Raw genomic sequence first — 23,459 nt, 5'->3', positions numbered from 1 at the left:
GACGATACTCTATGATTTGGTTATTATTTTAACCGATAGATGGATCGATAACCCACCAATAACCGCTAAATAATACCAAACTATATCTTATCGGTTTGATTAGCAATTTAGCACATCTAAAACCGATGACCGATATTGATGTGAAGTGTTCCACCGCTATTATGAGTGTAGGCTTCACCATTCTGTAAATAGACGCATCAAAAACATGAAAAATTTGAATAATTACAACATTTGTTTCTCGTGTTAAAAAAATGGAAGGCATAGATGAAAATGAAAGAAATAGAAAGACTCGTACTAACCCTAGTCCTCCATTGCGAAAGGAGTGGATTTTTCACTTTGTTGAAGAAAAATTCTTCATTTCTTCCCACTGCTTAAGGCGGTGGAACTCTTGCCAAAAGAGCAAGCGACATTTATTGTTGGGTAATAACGATGAATTGAATAAATGAGGTTTAATTATGTAAGGTAACGAAAAGACGTGGCTGTTGGAGGTTTTCGAAGAAGTGGCTTTTGGTTCTTCCCGGAAAGAAGTGACTTTTTCTTTTTTAGAAGCACATAAATAGGAAAAAGAGAGAAAGGCTAAAAATCTGAGAAAAAAAAAAAAATACAAATCCTAGTCCAAGAGAGTGCCACGTCAGCGAGCCTATATCCTGCTTTTATATATATATATATATATATATATATAAGATTAGTATACAAAGCAGTAAAGTTCCTTCTAACTAAAAGGTTTAAAAGGTATAAAAGTGATTAGCAATCATACCTTCTTACTTTGCAAATATATACACTTCATTCAACTCGTCAATATCCACAGAAAGTACTCTTTTTGCAAGTCATTTTCCACACCAGGTATGCCTGCACTACATCCTCTTCAGCAATGACAATTACGATAAATGAATGCACTTCATAATTTGTTGCACTTGGGCACAGTAGTCTTATCCCAAATTTCTCACTAGTATACTTAAGAACTAAGCTTCTGTCTCAGCCTTTACATAGACTATCAACAGAAATACGTACACAGTACATGAAAAAACAAATAGAAAGAAAAGGCCGGCACTCAATAGTTACTGTTATTAGAATGAGTTCTCTGCGAGAATCTTGACATCCCATTTAGGAAACAAGAATAACATGTATATAATGCAATCAACGTGCAAGTTGTCTAAAGTTCATGTCATCACCGGATCATTTGTCTATTGTCCTTGAACACTTCATAGGACAGTGGACACAACCATCTAGCTTATATTATAGTACTCAACTTGTTAAAACAAGGACAGTTTCTCATAACATTATACCCCAACTGAATAAAGGTCCATTAGATAATCAGCAGAATGCAGAGCGGTCATAATTTGAAACTACTAAACATCTAAGTTAGCAATAGGTTGGATACATATAAGATTATACAAGGTAACTGGTTGAAATTAAACAAATCCACATCTTAAGCAAAATTGTTCAATTGATAACCACCACACTGATTCTCAGACTTGTCTTCTCACCAAAGAGAAAAGACATGGTAGACAAGTTGAGATGAAATGTGTAAACAGACTCTTTCAGCCCACACATTACGAACAAATATCTGTAAATAAAATTTTTGAACGAAAAAAAGAAAAAAAAAGCCACAATTAGAGACTATCATCCACTAACGTCTACCAACATTAAGTCTTCTCTCACTTCCATTCACAAAGCAGCACAGAGAAATATAATACAGTTTCACCACAAATAGGTCCATGTAAATACTTCCCTCCACGAGGACCCTGTAAATAGCTTGTTCCTGCCCCAATCCGTTTCCTTTTTCTTCCACTGTTCATTTGTTCCTTCTTGGTTAAAGGATTTCCCAAAAAGGATAACACACAGTGTCTAAAACTCCAAGAACAAACCATAGCCACAGAAGTTAAATCACATTTTGGGGGACTTGGAAGATTTTCTACTTCCTAATTTTCTTAGCGATGATAGCCATATTCCTCGGAGATAATACAGGATTGAAAATAGGTAAAAGGCTTGCTTCCAGATCATTGCCATACTCCTGGAGGAGCACCAATCGGTCAAGCAGAATAAGAGTTTCCAAAACGGGACCCAGGGCAGCACGAAGAGACCAATAAGGCCCTATTAACTCCTGCAGAAAGTTCATTACTTTATCAGAGAAGGAAAAGATTCTTTGTTATTACCAGTTTCCAAAAAAAAAAAAAAAAAAAAACTTTTTATCAGGCCATACAAAGAATCTAAGAACAGACATCTCTATACTATTTCGAAAACGAAACCACAATAGACTGCATATATCAGCTAAACAGCTATCTGGATACTTGAGTCGAGATCATAAACACCGGATTTTATGTAACTTTGTCAACCAGTTGGTACTGGCAAGTGCAACTCCTGAGAATCTGAATGAACTATGATGCCATACATACTGTACACGAACAGACCTCCATTCCAAAGAGAAAGCTATTAAATCAACTAATAAACAACGAGGCCAGAATGTTGTGAACTTCAACTTAATCAAGATATTTTTGACATTTTAGAATCACTAATTGATGCTGAGAAGAAAAATGTTGACCACTTAAACCATCCAACTATGATCCTCAAGAGGCAGTATCATTTGGGTAAACCAATGACTTTCAAATTAAGCAAATTGAACACCTCTTCATTAAAATAACTTATAAATCTTGGCCAACCAAAAACCTGAGGAAACAGAGACAAGTAATAGACTGTTTTCTATAATTTGTCTTAAAAGGTAAAGGAAAGAGAGCCAGCTTAATCAAATTACATGATATATATCAGTTGCATCTAACAATATGCAGTCAGCAAACATCAATTTGCTTACTACCCCAAAAGAAATGGTTGAGCATGGACGAAAGAACAAAGACCTCCCTGGAGATACTGAGAATCTAGTAGGCATATCCTTACTGAAAGAGCAAAGTGAAAGAGAATAGTTGGCATATCCTTACTGAAAGAGCAAAGTGAAAGAGAATAGTTGGCATATCCTTACTGAAAGAGCAAAGTGAAAAGAGAATAGTCATTACTCTTATACACGTTACTGATACAATATCCTAACAACTTTTGCATGTCTTTAGCATTGAATCAACCACAGATCAAAATTGAAAGGTTCAAACTTTAGAAGAAATTTTCCTTTGGCAGGAGACAGCTTCAATTAATCTAAACGAAAACAAGATAAGACGAGAATATCCCTTCGAGTGACAGACATGAAAATGAGAAGGGAGTTTGACAAGGTCTCCTGAAATGGCATTAAAGTCATCACTGACAATTTTTAAGTACAGAAGACAAATAATAATGCCCCAAAGAGATCTTTTATGACGCTAACAATAATAATATCATCAAAAGATCTACTTACAGCATATGATTTAGACTCCCTCCAGACTCTACTGTAATCTGTATTCTCCAAACGAGGGAGATGTAAGCGATCTAACCCAGATTCACAAAATTTTACAAATAGTGAGTATCTCTCAGCAGCTCTAGACTCGCTGCTTATAGAACTCTGAATAGAAGAGTGTTCATGAGGAAATTCCACACTCCCTTGTGGTTCACCTGCATAGAAAGCACTTAAGAGATTAATTTCTTAATAGGTAGCCTTCACATGACACTTGGTTGCATATACGACATTTATGTTATTTCAATTGTTTAGGCCAATGATGTCACGTTTATGTTTTAAAGAACTGCTATTAAGTTGTATATGTTTCTTATTCATGCATGGAATGTATTTCAGTATGTCATGTTAGGTTGGTTCGCTCAATGCAAGTTTAAGGCATGGAGTGCCGGTTGTATACTTCCAGTTTTGGGCCATGCATGATAAGAACATATGTAGAGTTGCACAAAATGATGAAGTCTACAAAATCTTAGACTGATCAAGAATATATGACACATCTTATTAATAGATATTTGAAATACATTCTCATGAATAAGTTATTCAGAAATTAATACTACATATACATTATGTGGTTTTACCTTGAAGCCTAACGAAATTCATCAATGGTGTCCTTTACAAATACTCACCAGATTCTGAAGGGGTCCCGTGATGTAAATTAGACTCCAGGATCCTCTGATTTTGTTGGCGTCGTAAGGCTTTCCCTTGACGCCCTATTGTCGGACTTTCTAGCAATATATTTGGATAATGTCTGAAGAGAACCTTCACAATCACTGCAGGTTAGTGGGATACTGCACGGACTAGGTGTACATCAAACCACCACTACTACTGGCAGAATGTTTCAATGAAAGGATTTATAGATAAGCCCAAGGAAACCAATTAGCATAATAGACAACAATAAACAACACGTACCATCTGGAAGGCAGCACGGTATTCATGCAACTCAAAGTTGTGAAGCCCTGCGTGCTCACCCAAGCCTCTCCATCTATCAGCACTCTGATAAAGCAGCCCAAGGTCAGAATACAATTATAGTTAAAAGGTAGACAGCTTTAGAGATGCAATGAATTTGAATTGTGAATTTCAACAAGAGTTAACAAAGAATAGTATAATACCCATGTACCTGACAAGCTAGATCACGAGCACTTTTGTCGAGCATTACTCCAGCAGATTTAACACCTTGGCTTACAGGAAAACCACAACAAGATTCTGCTATGTCGATGGCTTCCTCAGAAAGCAAGTTATAACAGCAACCAACGCTAATCACCGCCTCAACTTTGTCACATTCCAAGAATGTCCTTAATTAAAACAAATATTGAGTCAACTACTTATCACAGAAATATCAAATTGGGTGGGACTATCACAACAACCTAAAACGATTCTGTGAAGCAAACTAAGATAAGAATAAGGCATATAGTAAGAATGTCTTTTGTACATAGTATTTATGCACCAAAAACGAAAGTCGATCTCCACTAACCGGTCAGACAAATGGAGTAGCCCATGAACATTCATGGTAATCTTAGCACCCTTTAGTTTCATTGTTAGGTCAGTACCACCTCATGAAACTTTGAAAGGAGCAAAATTAAACAATATGGTACCCACCTCAACATTGTCACCGAGAGGTCTCCACAGGCATGAAGTCCAGCAATAACCAATGTAGAATCACTATGAGAGCCTGAACAATTTTGGCTCAAATATTGATTCCCAGCGTGATCATTCTCTACTGGGGAGTTACTCAAGGTCTTCAGCGTGTCAGAAGACAGCACTCGGCATGTAACTGTCTTTGGCACACTAAACTCTCTGTGTTCGGAGCTGGAAAAGTGGAAACGGATTACGAATAAGCATTCTGAAAGAGGAAGACCATCCAATAAAATGACACAAAATACTGATGCTAGCTAAATGTAACCGTGAATCAGATTAATGTAGAGCACTGAAAGCAGACGCATATTTTGGTCAACTTGCCAATGAATACTGCCAAATTTCTGCAATAATTATGTTATTTTTCAACACCCCAACAGTACAACAACAACAACAACATACCCAGTGTAATCCCACAAGTGGGGTCCGGGCAGCGTAGGATGTACGCAGACCTTACCTCTACCTTTATGCAGGGGCGGATCCACACCATTGGGTGTGGGTTCGCGGGAACCCACGGATTTTATTCGAACCTTGTATTTATAATGTGAAACCCGTCAAATATATAAGAAATTTGAGCTGAGAACCCAGTAACAACAGACCCTGCTAGCTGGGAGCCACTGCCTTTATGGGGTAGAGAGGCTGTTTCCGATAACCCTCGGCTCAAAAATATTTCTTCTGTTACTGCTCATTAATTGCTTTAGCAAAGCTAAGACAGCATTTAGACTTAACCTATGTACTTTTTGGGTGTATGAAATAAGGTGAATAACCAGGCAGTGGGGATTACTGCTCACTACTGTTACTTATTGTGTAAAGTCCAACCAATAGCTCAAGCTGCAGCAGCTAAAAAGGTTTATCTCCCTCTCTGAGGTAAAAAAGAAGTTTATCTCCCTTAACACAAAGCAAGAATCTTAACTATATTCAGTTTAGTTTCATTTCCTGTGAACCAAACATAAAACAAGTCAGATTTAGTTCTCAACTTTCAATTTACAGCCAAGTTTTTCAGACCAATTTTGTGTTATATAGGTTGGTTTTAACCTAGTTCATACAAAGATTCATTAGCCTAAGGAATATGTTCCCTATATATATATGATAATCTCAACAAGTACGCATTCTGAGAGACTCTACCTACCAATTTTTACGCATCTTAGCTGCATAGTGTTTCCTGATTCGCTCCGCACGTGCATCAGTAATCTTACCATGATGTGAACAAGCATCAATCGCAATTACAGAAAGCTGGTAGTCAAAAGCAAGCACTTGTGCAAGATAACCCTACACCACATGAACAGTCTAAGTAGAAGAAGACAACAGGAAAGCCAGATAATTATTTCTCCACAAACAGAAGTACTAGAATATTTTTTCATTATTGTGATCAGATAAGCTCAGAATTTCATTGATATTGCATCCAGTAGTTGCTGAAAATTACCACAGCGGGCTAAAAAAGAGTTAGCTCTTTAACAATGAATCTTCCTGTATGCATTCTGAGGAATTCTAAAAATAAAAAAAAGGTCAAAAAATTCATTGAAACTATTGACAATCTCCAGCAGAAAAGGTTCACGAGACATTTAGTTTTCAGCTGATCCGAAGAAGTCCAGAATTACTACAATTTTAGTTCTATTGTATAATTTTTGAATGAGATAAGCTTAAATGGAGCGACATGAAGAGCGAGGATTCTACCCGACCCCAACTTGCTTGGGATTGTGGCATAATTGTTATTGTATTTAGAATTACTAGAAAAAGTTTTAGATTTTCTTTTCAAACTGATGGTTAATGTATTAACCCAACATGGAATTGCAGCAAAAAAATATTAACTAGCACCATCTACAAACTCACAAAAAAGTTCTTTTGTCCTGTAGAGTGTACCTATCTATTGAGTCATTCTACAAAACAAATTAAGATAAAATAAATATGTAAGTTATAATCCTAATATGCAAATACAGAAACACACACTAGAAGAGGCAGAATATTTGAATTGCATAGGAACGAGCCTGATAATTGCACAAAGCAGAAGGGGACACACCTGTCCAGCGCCAACATCAACAACTGTCCGCGCTCCAACTTGCTTTGCAACTAAGCTGACCAGGGCAGAAAGGGCTTCGACCTGCTTACACAGTATTTTACCATTCTATCGTTCAGGTTGAGAAAATTAAACCCGTAGAAGGAATCTGCATAGTTGGTTTTTCGAACTTAAGCTCATCATTAGGAAAAACATTTAAAATCAAAAAACAACCTCTCTTAAATCCTTTGATCCATTTTGTAAAACTTCTGGAAATTTATTATGTTCTTTCATTCAGGTTGAGAAAACAAAACACTAAAAGGAATATGCTTAGAAGCTCTATCGCACATAAAATCGTCATTAGAAAAAATATTAGCAATCACATACGTCGAGCATTAGCTAGCAAGAGAGGCCACTTCTCTGGTGTACCTAAAAGTTAAAAGTAAAAACTTGATGGTAAAAAAAGAAGCTTCCCTAAATGACCTGATATCAGCACGTAGTCATATACAAAAATGAAACTCGAAAGCAGAAAGGATAAAACACATTTGTAGCCAACCAATTGAGCACAAAGATAGGTGTGTAAGAGGACTAAGAAAATAATTCCATGCCTTACTTCATGTTTTTTCTTATGATTCATGCCTTGAGCTAAAACATTACTTAGTGAAGCTCTGTGCATTCCTGAAAATTCCTGCAAGCAAACAGAAGAAGTGAAATTTAATGCCTGACTGCCTTACAAAATGGTCTTGGATGATTTGAAGAAAAAGGAATTAATTAAAGGAAAAGAACATGCAAGGTATCGCTATCTCCAAAAGGGCACGGCAGAGATCATCTAGCACCTTTCAAGAACTCATTCAACTTTAGATGTCATCTAGCACCTTTCAAGAACGCATTCAACTTCAGATGGAAAATTATGCAAATGAACCAGCTATGGCAGTAGGCAAAACATCCTTAGTCTAGTTCTATAGATATCATAACCCAGGAGACACAACAACTAACCAAAAGAAATGTCACCAGTACAGAAAGCTACATGTACAAAACTTCAAATCTGGGAAAAGCATAAGTAACAACAATGGGATCAAATAAGTAGAAAAGCTCTAATTGTAATTCTAACTATTATGTATCATAAATTTAAGAAAAGAATGAAAAGAAAAATAAATGTACCTGTTCACGTGAAAGAGAAAGAGACCTCAGAGTGAGGATGAACCCCTTAAGTGAGTCAGGCCAGTGATCCTAACAACATAAATGAACAAAGTCAATTAACAAAGAAATATAGGTTTTCGTACTGTTATAGATACTAGTTAGTTAGGAAACAACAAAGTTGTTCCTTTTTCTTAACTTTTCCTTTTAGTTCTGGATAGGTGACACTACACTGAAGTATTGAGAATCTTGTTATTTAAAAGTAATCCGTACAGAGAACGGAATAGCTACCACACTAGAAAAGTCACGGCTACGTTTATCTAAATTACATTTGATAGTTAGTGGCCAATACTCGACAGCAACAACAACGACTACACCTCAATCTCAAACTAGCTGTGGTCAGCTATATGAATCCCCGTTATCCATATGGCTCCATTTAGACCCTAGCTGCCCATACCTGAGCCAATGAAACTTTGCTATTTATTGACACTTTTTACATTCAAGATAAGTTCAGATACTAGTAATGTGAGGTGAAAATATGTGCTACTGCTTCACCTCTACAAGTAATTTCTCCCAAAAATGTGCAGTTCCTCTTTCTGGAAGCAAAGCAGCTAATGAACCTCTTAGACAGCTCTACACTTTCTATAACTCCAACTAACCACACAAATTCGAATTAGAAATGCTTTAATAACAGGCAACCAAATAATTCATCTAAATCCACATGAAATTAACACGAAAACTAATATATCGTAAAGGTAGGAGTATTAATAAATATTTAAAAAAGATACTTATAACTACCTGAACCACACCAGAAGGAATTCGGAGAAGATTTTCAACCGGCTCCTTCCGTAAACAATTCATCCATTCTTTATCAACAGATTCCCATAGTCTATCCTGCATATACTCGGAAAAAATTTCAAAATTTACACATAAATTAGCAGAATGCTACACACATAGCATAAACAATCGCAAAAATAGCTCAACTATGCTTAAATCACAGATGAATCATATAATAGACATAAAGTAATTACTGAAACATAGTAAATTGATTAACATACAGTAAACTGAATCCTGCATATACTCGCAAACTTTTCACAGTTTTACACATAAAATAGCAGAATGCTACATACAAAGCATAAACAGTATCAAAAATAGCTCAACTATGCTTAATTCACAGATGAATCATATCGTAGACGTGAAGTAATTACTGAGACATAGTAAAATTGATGAACATACAGTAAACTGAATCCTGCATATACTCGCAAACTTTTCACAGTTTTACACATAAAATAGCAGAATGCTACATACAAAGCATAAACAGTATCAAAAATAGCTCAACTATGCTTAATTCACAGATGAATCATATCGTAGACGTGAAGTAATTACTGAGACATAGTAAAATTGATGAACATACAGTAAACTGAATCCTGCATATACTCGCAAAATTTTTCAAAATTTCACACATAAAATAGCAGAATGCTATATACAAAGCATAAACAGTCACAAAAATAGCTCAACTATGCTTAAATCACAGATGCATCATATAATAGACATAAAGTAATTACTGAGACAGTAAATTGATGAACATACAGTAAACTGAATCCTCTATATACTCGAAAAATCTTTCAAAATTTTACACATAGAATAGCATAATGCTACATACGAAGCATAAACAGTCAGCAAAAATAGCTCAATTATGCTTAATTCACAGATGAATCCTTAAGTAGATGTGAAGTAATTACTGAGACATAGTAAATTGATTAACATACAGTCAACACCTTTTTTTTTTTTTTTTTGGATCAAGAGGTGCTATGAATTTACACATTACATACAATTCTACAAAGCATAGACAGTAGCAAAAATAGTTCAACTATGCTTAATTCATAAATGAATAATATAATGGACATAAAGTATTTACTCAGACATTGTAAAATGATTTGACCTATTAGCTGAATAGAAGGTGAAGGTGAATACCTTGAAAAAGTTGACAACATGAGCATCTAAGAAGTATCGATAAGGTGTTATGAATTTGATAATTGCATGAATCCATTCTAGGGTTTCACTAGCAGTATTGCAAGTATACTTGCAATTCTTAGCCATGGAACGGAAAATTTGCACTCTCCCGCCACCGTACCTTACTTTCAGATTGGCTGCTATAGGAAATTTCATCAAAGGCCGGGTCGTTGGGCCTCTTAGCCCAAATATTTTGAACTGGGCTTGTCCAGAATGACGATAGAAATGGATATTATTTTGGGGTGGTCTTTAATTTTTGGCCCCAAAATTGCGGTCTTTAATTTTAGCCATTCAGCATTTTTGGCGGGGACTAGCATGGTTAGCGTTTACCTTCCACATATGTATCATAACATCCCATATGTTATATCGGACAGGGCAAAACTTTCAACATAATCTTGAAAAAGGCATAAGTATAGATTTCGGACGGCAGAGTTAGCGTTTAACTTCGACATATGTATCATAACATCCACACAAGTTATGCCAGAAAAGGTAAAACTTTCAACACTCAATATAATCTAAAAAATGCTACACAACTTATCCCGCATAACATAATTCCTAAAGAACTTGTGCCGAGCGAAGCAAAAGTTCAGTTCCCAAAGATAAAAATATTGCAGGACTTATGCCGAGCGAAGCAAAGTTAAACATTTTCATTAAACAAACAGCAGGGACAGAAATTAAAGATGTGTGCATTTGAAGGGAAATCCGTGCAAAAACTTCCAAATATTTGAACTGGGCTTGTCCAGAATAACGATAGAAACCAAAGAATGTTATCGTGTAGCCAGTAGCCATTTGAGTCAGAATTATTAGAGCGGGCCGGCATTGACAGACGTATGGGCTGTTAAGTAAACTTACTAAGGTGTGAAAATTATGTGGCCTAGCCACTTTTTTAGATCGGTATTCAAAGTTTAGTCACTGTTTGAAATGTAATTAAGAATTAGTCATTTTTTAGTACATGTTAAAACTTGAATAAAAATAACTTAGCCAAAACACGGAAAAGCTCCAGCGTATTGTGCTGAAGTTCGAAAATTTAACTGTTTTGGAGTTGGGGAACTCCCTTTTATGTAAAATTTCATTAGAGTTTCAAACTTTTACATGTATTTGAAAACTCCCTTTATGCGAAACTCCAACAGAATGTGATAGAATTTTAAATTTTAACATGTGAGACTTCAATATAGTATGATGGACTATTTAGACTTTAAACTGAGTATTACTCGTTTCAACTAACACTTCAGACATTATCAATACTAATCTTTACAACTCAAAAATCTCATGATAACACTTATAGATTCACTAACATTTATATATGTTCTTTCAAAAAATGTTTTTCATAAAAAATAACAAAAACTCTTAAACTCTACTTTTGTTGGAGAAAAGCTAGATGACAGAAAAGGTGGCATGTTTTTATTTGTTCCTTTATATCTGGTGTTCGGTATCCGTATTAGAGCCCGATAAAATTTAAATGAGCGCTAACAAGTATCCTAACACTAGAGATAAAGTGTTTCCTAACAAAGACGATTCGATAACTAGATCTATTACTCCAACACCACCTTGATTGGTAATAAAGGTGTCATATTGATTCTGGACAGAGAAATACTCATTGGGTAATGCCTCTTGAAGAAACCTCCAAAGACCAAAAAGGGGAAAAGCAAAGAAAGGATATACGAAAAGAAAAAAGGAACAAAAGAAACTCTGTGTTGCAAAAGCAGATGCACAGCTAGAGACATCAGAGTACTTTCAAGTTACAACTCATAATAGCCCGCCACAAATTTCAACAGCACAGTAGTAAACACATCAGATTAATTTAGGCAGCTTTAAAGCTCCCCACTGCAAAGTAGTACTACCAAATAAATACCTATTAAAAGTTCTCAATCGTTATCTCCTTTACTCTTTTCTTCAACAAATATAGCTTATTCACTGTTAACTTTATCCCCCTCACTGTCACCTAACGAACAAGTCCTAATTCATGTACGTATCTTTTAAAGCTACATTTCCTTTCCTATTTTTAAAAATTTAATCAAGGGAGAAAGATTTTCCTGTTGTGCAAAGTTCAAACATTGCTTTTAATGCGGTTTGATATAATTTGCTTTGGATAAAGCACGTATGGTTTTTCCTAAAAAATCCTCGTAGCTAGCTTTAAAAGTTTATCTATAGTTCTACAACTTATATGTAACTTTATAATCTTTTCAACTATCAACATGAGATTTTGTGCGCACAACCAATAATCTCTCTTTCGAACTAATTCATCACTACGATTCACGATTCTTCCTCTCGAACTAAGTTCCACGTGGCCTATTAGTCACCGTGTCTCACCCGCGTGATCGAGCATTTATGACCACCGAAATACAAAGCTAGTATCTTCTTGTGTGTGAACATTTCCGAGTTACCTTTGGCATGATAAAAGTAGTCAATCAAGCCTCATGCCATCACTTCGCCATCTCCAAAATGATTGGTTTTTATTAAATGAATACCTTATTCATCTTCAAATTATAGATTGCAATATGTTACAGTACTTAGTTATGAGAGTTAGATGCGATATTAGTAATATGTAATACAACAGTATAAAATATTGAAATAAGAGAAGCAAGGTAAAGAAGGAAAGAAGCATGAAACAGAGAGGCAGAGGCGAAGAGCACAGGGAAATTTCAAAATTACTAGTCCTTTGTCTTGTTCGAAATTTTGTTTGTTGGGATGCATGTCCCTGTTGTATCTGTTGAGGTTAGTAGGACTGTTAGCTGTAGGAGGTAGCTAGCAACAGCAATTTGTCGTTTACAAGTCTCATTTTTAAAATATAGCTCCATTTCCATCTCATATTCCTATATACACATTTACCATTGTGGACTTGACCAGTCACTTCTAAAATTTCCCCTCCCTAGCTACCAATCTATATAGTACATGGTAAAGATTGACATACTAATAGCTCTTTGATTCTATGGATAGTGCTGCATGACCGTTCTTAGTCCGTACAGAGATTTATCTTAGGGAAAGGGTCATAAATGCATCTCTATTTTGGAAAAAGGATTAAAAATATCCTCTATTACAAATTTAGATAAAAAATACCTCTTCCGTCATTAAAGTTCTTAAATATACCTCTGTCTTAACGGAAATCCCCAACATAACCCGATTTCATTTTTAAACCCGCTCCATTTAACCCGACCCAATTACATAAAAAATTCATATACGACCAACTTGTTCCTGAGTCCTCCATCTGGAGCCACTAGGCACGGGAGCGGATAACCCATATGAGTTTTTTATTTAGTTTGATCGGGTTTAAAAATAAAATCGAGTTATATTGAAGATTTCTGTTAAGACAGGGGTATTTTTGACCCAAATTTATAATGGAAAATTTTTTAGCCCTTTTCTCAAAGTAGAGGGGCATTTTTGACCCTTTTTATTAATTTCGAACCAGACATTAGCTTCTACACTTTTGGTTTCAATTTATGTAAAGTACTTTGACTTGTTATGAAATAAAAATAATAGGTTTTTGATTTGTATGGTTTTAATATGTTACGATATTTGTGTGATTATAAAATTTTGAAACTTATAGTTTTAAACACATAATAATATTTGTGTGGTTATAAATTAAGCTTTAGTAATGATAAAATAAAAAATTAAAGTTGATTATATCCAAATATAAAAAAAATATCTTGGAACGAACTACGAAAAAAATAACAGTATCACCTAAAAATCAAGAGAGTAAAGAAGTGACCCTATATGGATATTATCCATAAGAGACGAATTCAAAATTTTAGTTCCATTGAACATACAAAATAATATTACACTCATTATATAATTAGAGGTTTGATTGAATATAAGTATACACAGATCAAGTCGATGCACTATTTCAGTCGTTCTTCCTCTGTGGTGACTCTGTATTAGAACCAAAAGGGATCAATGTTGAATTTTGGTCTCGTGAATTTTGTCGTGATAGATGTGGGATATATGCATGGAATTTATAATGGGGTTGGATTTTGCAGTAGAGATCCAGACGACCGAATATTTCCAAATCCCACTAATTTGTCCATAATAAAGAGCAGGTACATGAGTCCCAATACTTTAGTAAACTTAATCATTCATTGGGGTAAAACAGAATCTCGTGAACCGACAATTTTATAAAGAGCACGTTCCAAATGAATTGTGAAAATAAAAGAATTTAATATAGTCCACATTTAGAGTCCGTTTGGATGGACTTGTGGTTTTTGACTTATAAGTCAAAAGTCATAAGTTAGGAATTTTAACTTATAGATTTTAGCTTATTTTTATCATTATAGTTTAAAAATAAGTGTTTAAAAGCATTTTTTAATTTTACCAGACACTACAAAAGTGCTTAAAAACTATTTTGGCTTAAAAGCACCTAAAATAAGCCAATCGAAACAGGCTTTTAAAAGTTTAGCTAGTTTTTACATTTTGTACTATTTTTGGAGTTTATTGCAGCTCTTTCAGGTGCAGATGCAGTACTTCCTACGCCTTTTTATTTAATTTTGGTGATTAATATATTATTTTTAGTGTTGCGATTTCTAAGATTTGATAAGACTCTCTTTTTGTTTCTGGTTAAATCTTTTGTTACAACATTTTTAAACATGAACCAAAAAACTATTGACAAATTTAAGGACCAAAATTGCTTAGGAAGTATTTATGGGACCATTTGAAACCTACCCCAAACATGCCATTTGGATCAAAATGATTTATCATATCAGTATTTTACAGTATGGTTGCAACTTGCAAGTTACATCTCTTAACTTTAGTCTTTAAGTAGATTATTATTTCAAATCTAAGTGAAAGACGAAATTCATTGTTGGCTCATTCCCTTCACCACAAGACAAATATATTGTCTTCACCAAGACATTTCCTCAATCTCTGTCTCCTTTCGAAAGAAGAAAGAGACGCTAACAACTCTACTATTGATATAAATATTTAGAGAATTGGAGCCAAAGACAGTTCACTCTGTAACCACATTATATTATTAACCTTTGTTAAAGAAAAAGATGATAAAAACAAAGGCAGGTTGATAAAATTAAGGCAGGCTGCAGGGGGCTGCCTCTCTGTCTAAGGTAAACAACAAGTTGTGCATCAGCTTTTTTCAATTCTAACATTTGTCTTTGGTTTGCTCATTAGCTGTTTTAAGTATATACTAAGTACATGCTAATCCACTAATCTCCGAATTAAAGTATTCAAATATCTTTTGTTCCCAAAACACCTTTCTTATTTAAGTAGAGTATGAAAGAATATGTTTCAATAATTTACTCACTCGTTTAATTGATCTTGTATGTGAACATGAAGGTGAAGACCCACTTGCTAATTGCTAGCACTTTTTCTTCAATCATTCGATGTTTTGATTATGATAGCCTGATTGATTTAAATTTGTGCCTGTTGGAAATAAGAATCAGTCCATAACGGGTGTTTAAAAGCATATCAGGAAAATACAGTATGCAATAATACAATAATTTTGTAAAAAAAACCATGGGTAGCCTATTTGGATATCTTAGCATTTCAACCTATAATTGTAGTAATTACTGTTAATCCAAATATTTTCATATAAAAGTGCACCTACGGTGTACAATTAATATTATAGATGAAAGATAGTATTTCTCGTCGGTCTCTCTTCTGTTCCGCATATAGGCGAGTGTAGGCTATGACGTAAGAGGTTGCTCCGACATAACATGACAGCTGCCACCGTTCAGTAACTTCAATCGTGGTTTGTTCTAGTCTTCGCTTCTGCTACCGAAAAAACTTACAAGTTTTGGTTCTATGATTTACGCGTTACCTATTACTTCCCCTATAGTGACGACAAACATAACTAAAAAAGGTAAAACGCTCGCTATCAACACGAATCAATTTAAGAGGTGCATGATCATGACCAAAATGCAAGCGAATATTGCAAGGCTGCAACATCGACTACTGAGACAATTGTATAAATGCTAGGGAGAAATGGTTTATATTTCTGTATCACTTTTCCTTTTACTGGCACTACAAAAGAACCTTTAGCCTGCTCCACTAACACTATGCTACCTAAATGAAACTGGACAACGACCACTACATCTGCACACTGATGTCAATATCAAATTAATAATATAAGTGACAATACTGAATACTTTCGGTTGACAGAATATATAATTAAGAGAACAAAAAAACAATTCTTAATGCAAAATTCCAGTATCATTGGAAAGATTTATTAAAATTTAAGAGATTCATCAGATTTTCTTCTTTATCTTTTGAGTCGTACTGATAACCAAGATAAATAATCAAGCACATTTAATTTCATGATTGCGGTTGGTTGGTGCAAATTTTGGTCAAATGAGCAAAGAATAAACTGGTATTGCCGATGTCTAAAAAGCACTGAGGGTGAGTAACCCCATGATCAGTCCATGACCATAGTAAAGACCAGTGGTCAAAGTCAAGCAACTTATCATGGAAATTCCAAGTAGAATAAATGAACTTGAAATTTGTAACATTTACATTCTCAATACAAGAAATAACTAGTCACTGGTAAGGAGTTATTTTATTTGGACCATCCGAAAATATTACCGTACTTTTATCGGACCCCTCAAAAATGTATTCAACAATCTGACACATATCTAGCGGCATTTTTAAAAAGTCCAAACGACATGGAACCGGAGTAAAGTGGACAAGAACGGTGAAAGGATCCAATCACCGAATTCACGAGTTCAATTAAGTTTAGTATTTTGGAGTTAGTTTCTATACGAGCGTGCAAGAAACAAGTATTGATAAATATAAATGTGTCTCTATACGAATCAGAACCTATAAGGTTTAAATTCTGAATGCATTACAAATCAAGAATGGTCAATTTATTGAAATCAAGTGGGACTCAATCATAAGAGAGCACTGTGCTCTTCAAGCTCTTGAGAAGCATTACAGGAAGGTTATAACAAAGAGAATGGGGACATGAATCGGAGACAACGACAACTGAAAGAACTGTTATATCTTTATCTGATCCTCTGATTTTCACTACACACCTTTCTTCTTTCCTACAAAATTCACACATGCATGGACCTCTTTGCCAGCTGCTTTTTCTATATTGTCTTCAAGTACGTTTGTATATATAAATCAAGAAAATAGCATTGTGCAGTCTAAAATCAACCCTTCCTTACCTTAATGCCTTGCTACTGTTTTCAACTCCGCTTGCAAATGTCAACTTTTGAATGTACAAGTTTCAGGTTAATTGGAAAAGCAACATTTCTTACAGGGGCAAAAATTTACATGCTGACGCTAAACTATACTACTACTATTTTATCTTAGTTATAGTATATTAAGAATATGCATTAACTTATAATGGTTAATTAAATGACAAAGTGAATGTAAAAGTCATGTAGATATGTTCACCGATTTTATGTAAATATCGAATACGAGTAAATTTTTACCCCACGGGAACAGATCTCTTGGGGCTTATTATCTGGATAAGTAGTTTGCTCATTTGCTATGTAGGATTAGATTATATACACTAAATAGTATAGTATAACATATATAACATGTTAATTGCCACTTTCACCGAGTGACCAGTGTAATTACCTTACGAGTAACATAATTTTGTAAATTTTTTTTATTCATTCAATGAGTATAACTAGTCCTCGGGGAAATATGAGTGTAGCCAATAACAAAGACAGGATTTTCACCAAGAAATTCAACATCTATATATGTAATAGGAGATGGTATATTAATCCAATCCCCTAGCGCCGCCCATGAGTACAACTCAAACTCCATACATATATCCATCAAAAGCATTAAGACCAATTTAATTACCTTTTTGATTGAACAGGTGCTAGACTGATTGCATTTTCATATCTTTGAAACTCTATGATGAGTAGTAACTACCAAGCAACTTTGTTTTTAGTTAGCATAGAGAAAAGAGATGAGTCCAAAAGAAGCACTATAGCAGAGAGAGCAATTGGCTGTTGAGTAGACAAAGGTGTTATAGTTTTTTTTTCCTTTTGCTGACAGCACAGTTATTTAGCAAATGGATTCTCCAACAACATTTATTTCACACTTGGAAAGTACTCTGAGATATTATAAAGAGTTAATTTTAACATGGACGTATCACTTAATGGACTGTAGATGCCAGTTTTCCACATGGTAGCATCAATCATGCAAGCTTCACTAACTCTTCTTATTTAATGAAACAGACTTTTTTTCAATCAGTTATAATGTACTAGTGAATATATAACGGATCATTCCCAAAGCAAACACAACAACATCAACTAGGCAAAGGGTCCAATTTTTTCTTCATTAAGAAGAGAGAGCTATGTGACGTTCGATCACTGCCATTTAAGAATTTATTGTTTTAAATTTCTTGATTAAGTAAATTATTCCTTTTTTATTCCCGAGGAAGGATAAAAATTAAGGTAATGTTTGAGTAGTTTTAAGAGAGTAATTATATAGGGGCCGTTTGGTTGGAGGCATTAAGTGGGTTATTCCGGTATAAAATCTATCATTTTTTTGGTTGAGGATATATAGCTCATTTAGAATGTGGGATAGATACACCCTGATTATAATCCTAGGATAACCTCATTTTGAATTAAATTTGGTTATAGAAATTAGCGTTACCTCAGAATAAAATTTGAGATTAAATGTATCCTACGTTTGGTTAAGAACATTAGCTATGGCAAGGATAATTTTACACCACAAGCTTGAGATTGTCTATCCAAATTCTAATTACAATCTCAAGATTATAATCTTAGGATAACTTGATGTTTTACCTAATGATTAATAAGGATTCAGTTGATTCAAAATAAGGTTATCCCATGATTTTAATCAGGATATCACTACTAAAAAATCTCTATTTTTCTACTGATTTTCCACTGCAAAATGTTCAGTGGCTATTTTTTGATGACATGGGAACCTTTTTTGCATTACCCTCGAGTGCGCACGGGGTAAAACTCTGTCTGAATACTCGCAAACTACACGGAAAGAGATATCAAGACTATGTTCAGTGGCTATTTCCCACTGAATATCGATGGAAAAAACCTAAATAGTAATAGTATTTTCACACGGAAAAATCAAGAAGTTCCCCAACGTTTTAATTACAATCTGTTTCCCACCATGAGTTTTCCCATTGAGCTGGTTCGATGGGAATGAGGTGGGAAAATTATATCTTATAGTACAAATTTCCCATTGAATGTCGGTAGGAAAAATCTTTGTCTTTAATAGTGTATATAATCCCACCTTCTACATATGATAGATAATTCCAAGATTTCAAAATAAATTTTATTCCGACTTTAGCTAATACTCAACAAAATACTGGACAAATTTTATAGCAACCCCTATGTAGAGTTGTATAGTGATGTTGACATTATAATGTGGGATTATAATAATGACAGGCTGAATGATGCTTGTTTTTAAGTAACATGTAACGTAAGTAAAAGAATTTAAACTATAGTGCACAAAGCTAAACCAATTTGGATTTTAGGGGTCTTTAATTTGAATGTCATTGTTTTCCGTTATACCAATGGTTTAAAATTTTCACACTTTTTAACAATAATTTTATTTTTGCTTTAGAAAATAGAAGAAAAATAAAAATATATATTGCAAAATTCAAGAAGCATTTTTCATAGAAATCTTCATACCCATACAATCCATACAAGGCCCTTGAGGTGTTGTAGGGATCAGACTGACGTGCATAAAGCAGATTGATCCGGCAAAAACTGGCAGCTGGTTTCTCATTGTGCATTCAAAAACTTGTCACCATTTCCCAAATTCAAGTATAAAAAACAATAATTGAAGTAACAAAAATGAATAAAAGCATTTTAAATTATATTTACAGTTAAGCATATATGCAAGCTAGAAGGCAGGGAAAGATGCCAATGCATGTCACGTTACCTTCTTCTTTCTGCCCAGAAAATGCTACACTCCTTATAAAAAGCATCACCACAACCAGAGAGAGCGCGTGGGCATCACGCTCTTAGCACACATCATATCATGATTCAACATTCAAGAATGAAAAGAAGGGAAGAAAGAACTTTTTGAAAAGCTTCAAAAAGTATAACAGAGAGATTCCATAGCTTTCAGGTACAAGAAAATATAAATAATACTTTAATAACGATACTAAATTAAGATTCAATTACGAAAAAAAAATGAAAAATTCAAAAACATTAGCTTTCAGCATCAGAGTTAGCAAAAACAACAATGGAAGTAGTAAACAAGAGTTGCCTGGATATTTACATAAATTTTTCTAAGCCTACTGAAATCTGAAAAACTGAAACTCCCATTACAACAAAAAACCCTCATAAATCTAACCGGAAAAGGGTGAATATTACCAATTTCTAACCTAAAAACTCTCTTCATTCTTTGACTGTTTTTGGTCTGCTGTTGCTGTGATATTGTCCCTTGTTTCCATTTACAGATGAAGATGAAGAAGAAAACAGAGGAAATCCAAAGACCCCAGATTTACAAACTGGAACATTAAGAACAGGAGTAACACGAACATTGGCTGAATAAGATCTCTCCATTCCTCTATGTTTGTACCTTGGTCCACCATTAAAAGTACTAGGACTGCTTGAACTTCTTTCTAAGCTATGGAAAACAATCTTCCCTGAAGAGTTCATTCTAGGACTATCAACAGATGCTCCTCGAACAGTTGTGGTGAGAGTGGAGTCCGTTTGTCTACGAACTGGGCTTCTACCAGTTCTTGTAGCTTCAGAGGCTGATACCCTATGCTTCACAAGTCGTACCCTACGTGGATTAGTTGCATTTCTGTTTGGTCTATCTGAATCAAGGGAAAGTCTAGGAAGATCATCATGGTCATGGCCAGAAGAAGAAGAGGAAAGTGATAACCTAGAAGAAATTGAAACAGACTCAGTATCAGAGTCTTTTGTTAACAAGGGAAGGTTAAGAGACGAGTCTAGAGAAGAACTCAATGATTTTGAGCTACGATGAAGGAAATTTTTGAGAGATTTGGTATTGCTAGGTAAAGATGAGGTTCGCTGATTTTCAAGCTTTGCATTGTTGTTGTTTTGATGTTGTTTCTTTAAACCTAGAAGCTCCCTCCATCTTGTAGTACATCTTGGTGCTTTTGGAGAGAACAAATACGGATCAGCATTCGAAATCTCATTTCTCATCCGAAGTACTTGAGGGGTGGTACTATCTGTGGATGTAACATTAGCTGATGTCGTGGTAACAGGTCGGGTCATGGAAAGATGAAGTGGGACTAGCTTTCCATCAGAAAAAAGCTGGTCGGCTGGCAACATAATCACCGGATCTTCAAGACAAAACTCGAAGTCATTTGAAACTTCTGGATCTAATTTTTCGGTTTTGTCTTCAAGAGTTGTCTTTTTTGTTCCTGCAACCTTGGATGTGTCGCCATTACTGAAGGACATCCTCGGACTTAACCAACCATATGACTTGTACTTAGTTGTCGGAGAACAATCCAAGAACTTCTCCGGCGACATACCCATTTTGTTTACACAAGCTGAAGCCATTATAGAAGAAACGTAACGTTTACAGAATATAATGGGTTATATATTAAAGTGAAGAACCCCAAGAATATCAGAGAGAGAAGCTAGGTGGCTAGGGTTTTGAAGAATGCGTTGTGAATAGTGCAAAAAAAAAAAAAAAAAAAGATTAAGCTGAAAGCTTGCACTGTATGTGGCGCTCCATTGTTTAGTGTAGCAGTATAGTTGCAAGGAGACTGTGTCCCAGTGGCATTATATGAGAAGGGGGAACACATAAATAGAAACATTAGTACAGGTGGGTCCATTGTTTCCAACGAATGGGGAGTAGACACGTGGCATATGGTCAAAGATTAAAAAGCCCAAGGTCGATGTGACGATTTGGGTTCAAAGCCCAAACTGAAAAAGCGGGATACTTTTTTGGGATCTTGGCGGGCATAACATAAATATTCGTTTTTATCTTAATGAATTAAAATATATTAAATACTAGGTATTTACCGTTGTAATAATAAATTAGTAACTTAAAATATTTGATTTGCATCTGTTAATTAGGATGGTTCGAGGAAGTATCCTTGGAGCTGCGTACTGGCTACTTCGCCTGCTTTGCTTATTTAATTAACTTAATTAATTGATTAATATATCATTTTTACACAGCTAACAAAGTGAGTTTTTTTTTTTTATTATCTTTTTTGTAATATACGTTTTTTCGTTATCTCCAAAAGTCATGGGTTTATATTCTTACGAGAAAGTTAGTTTGTTGTTATGTTAAGGTGATGCCTTGAAGACCTCCAACTTGACTGCATCATTTGGATAAATACATAGTAGTTGCAATCTAGGGTAGTGTTAAAAGTTCCACTATACCTCGTTTACTTAAAAACACATTGGATGTTTTTGGAACCTAGTGAAAAATTTTAGTACCTGTACATTTATCATAAAAGAGAGTTGATATTATTTGCTCCTCCTCCCCTGTTATTTTATTTTACAAATGTGATTTATTTGACATAGATTAAAAGGAAAAGGCGGAACACATCGACAATCTCTTAAATTTAATTAGACATCGAATTACGACATGTTTCAATTAAGCATTTGAACACATAAAATGTGCCCAGTACACATTTTCGATTCAAAATTTGAAAAGAAAAAAAAATGTGTGTGTTATCATACACCTATTATGTAGATAAATTAACCACATAAAAAATGTACCCATTCTTTACTATACTCATAAACCTCAATTGGAAAGCGTTGAGGTTTTATGCTTTATTGAAGCTAATGCATATATTTAAGAAAGTGACATATTTTACGTTAACAATGCATATTATTAATGAAAATGACATATTTTAAGTGATTAACTTATTTACGTAATAGGCGCTTGAAAATACGCGCAAAAACTTTTCCAAGCTGAAAGTGTAAAAAAATAGAAACATTTTATCATGATTTCAGGTGTTCAAGCAAAGTGAGTTGTAATTCAAGTATCTATGACAAATTTAGGAGAATGTAATCCACCAAAGGAAAAACTGGAAATCACGTTCGTAAATAAATACATTCAATGCTTCAATAATTCCTAACTTCTAAACTAACAACTACTTATATAGTTTGCGTGAATTGCAATTTCATTTATGTCAGGTGAAATCTTCGTTATACTAAGTCTTGGAACTTGTTCATTTGCTTATTATTTCGAGATCACTGTCTTTCACTACTTTGTTCTTCGAAATTTGATTAATATAAAGTGTTACTTATTGTTGCTTACCCCATGTGGCAAACTCAGAACAGAACAATTTGAAGATAGATAATCATGTTCTTGTTGGTTGATTTGTTAACAACGAGTACCGTAATAAGCGTGTTTGCTTATGGGGAAATTTTTAATTTTTGCTTTTTATATAAAGGGGGAATGTAAGAATATTTTCAATTTATAGGGCTT

At 34.6% G+C, this 23,459-nt stretch overlaps 2 protein-coding genes and 1 non-coding gene across 3 annotated transcripts; all 3 read right to left on the bottom strand.

Moving 5' to 3' along the window:
- Window positions 1-1,336: 1,336 nt before the first annotated feature.
- On the bottom strand, window positions 1,337-10,286 carry LOC132036002 (uncharacterized). Its single transcript, XM_059426216.1, has 12 exons — window positions 10,107-10,286; window positions 8,931-9,026; window positions 8,157-8,225; window positions 7,609-7,716; window positions 7,020-7,100; window positions 6,132-6,271; window positions 4,967-5,176; window positions 4,488-4,662; window positions 4,280-4,363; window positions 3,997-4,129; window positions 3,338-3,531; window positions 1,337-2,104 (listed from the first exon to the last, which is right to left on the bottom strand). The coding sequence occupies exons 1-12, from the start codon at window positions 10,230-10,232 to the stop codon at window positions 1,916-1,918; spliced, it is 1,605 nt and encodes a 534-aa protein (XP_059282199.1). The 5' UTR covers window positions 10,233-10,286; the 3' UTR covers window positions 1,337-1,915.
- A 9,466-nt stretch (window positions 10,287-19,752) lies between these two features.
- LOC132038767 (small nucleolar RNA Z122) lies at window positions 19,753-19,850 on the bottom strand. Its single transcript, XR_009410248.1, has one exon. It is a non-coding gene; the product is annotated as a small nucleolar RNA Z122 (small nucleolar RNA).
- A 279-nt stretch (window positions 19,851-20,129) lies between these two features.
- On the bottom strand, window positions 20,130-21,802 carry LOC132037251 (uncharacterized). The gene has a single exon (XM_059427745.1). The coding sequence runs from the start codon at window positions 21,569-21,571 to the stop codon at window positions 20,435-20,437; it is 1,137 nt and encodes a 378-aa protein (XP_059283728.1). The 5' UTR covers window positions 21,572-21,802; the 3' UTR covers window positions 20,130-20,434.
- Window positions 21,803-23,459: the final 1,657 nt, after the last annotated feature.

Source organism: Lycium ferocissimum, chromosome 11, assembly GCF_029784015.1.
Source record: "Lycium ferocissimum isolate CSIRO_LF1 chromosome 11, AGI_CSIRO_Lferr_CH_V1, whole genome shotgun sequence".
NCBI classification, from domain to species: domain Eukaryota; kingdom Viridiplantae; phylum Streptophyta; class Magnoliopsida; order Solanales; family Solanaceae; genus Lycium; species Lycium ferocissimum.
Note: the sequence above shows the minus strand (reverse complement) of the source record. Positions and strands in the feature narration are given on the sequence as shown.

Excerpts from the sequence above, each read along its gene's own strand:
- LOC132036002 (XM_059426216.1), bottom strand. The coding sequence starts at position 10,232 with ATGGCTAAGAATTGCAAGTATACTTGCAATACTGCTAGTGAAACCCTA. Across the intron at positions 8,226-8,930 it reads TTCCTTCTGGTGTGGTTCAG|GATCACTGGCCTGACTCACT; the intron begins GTAGTTATAAGT and ends TTATGTTGTTAG. Across the intron at positions 6,272-7,019 it reads TTGATGTTGGCGCTGGACAG|GGTTATCTTGCACAAGTGCT; the intron begins GTGTGTCCCCTT and ends CATGTGGTGTAG.
- LOC132037251 (XM_059427745.1), bottom strand. The coding sequence starts at position 21,571 with ATGGCTTCAGCTTGTGTAAACAAAATGGGTATGTCGCCGGAGAAGTTC.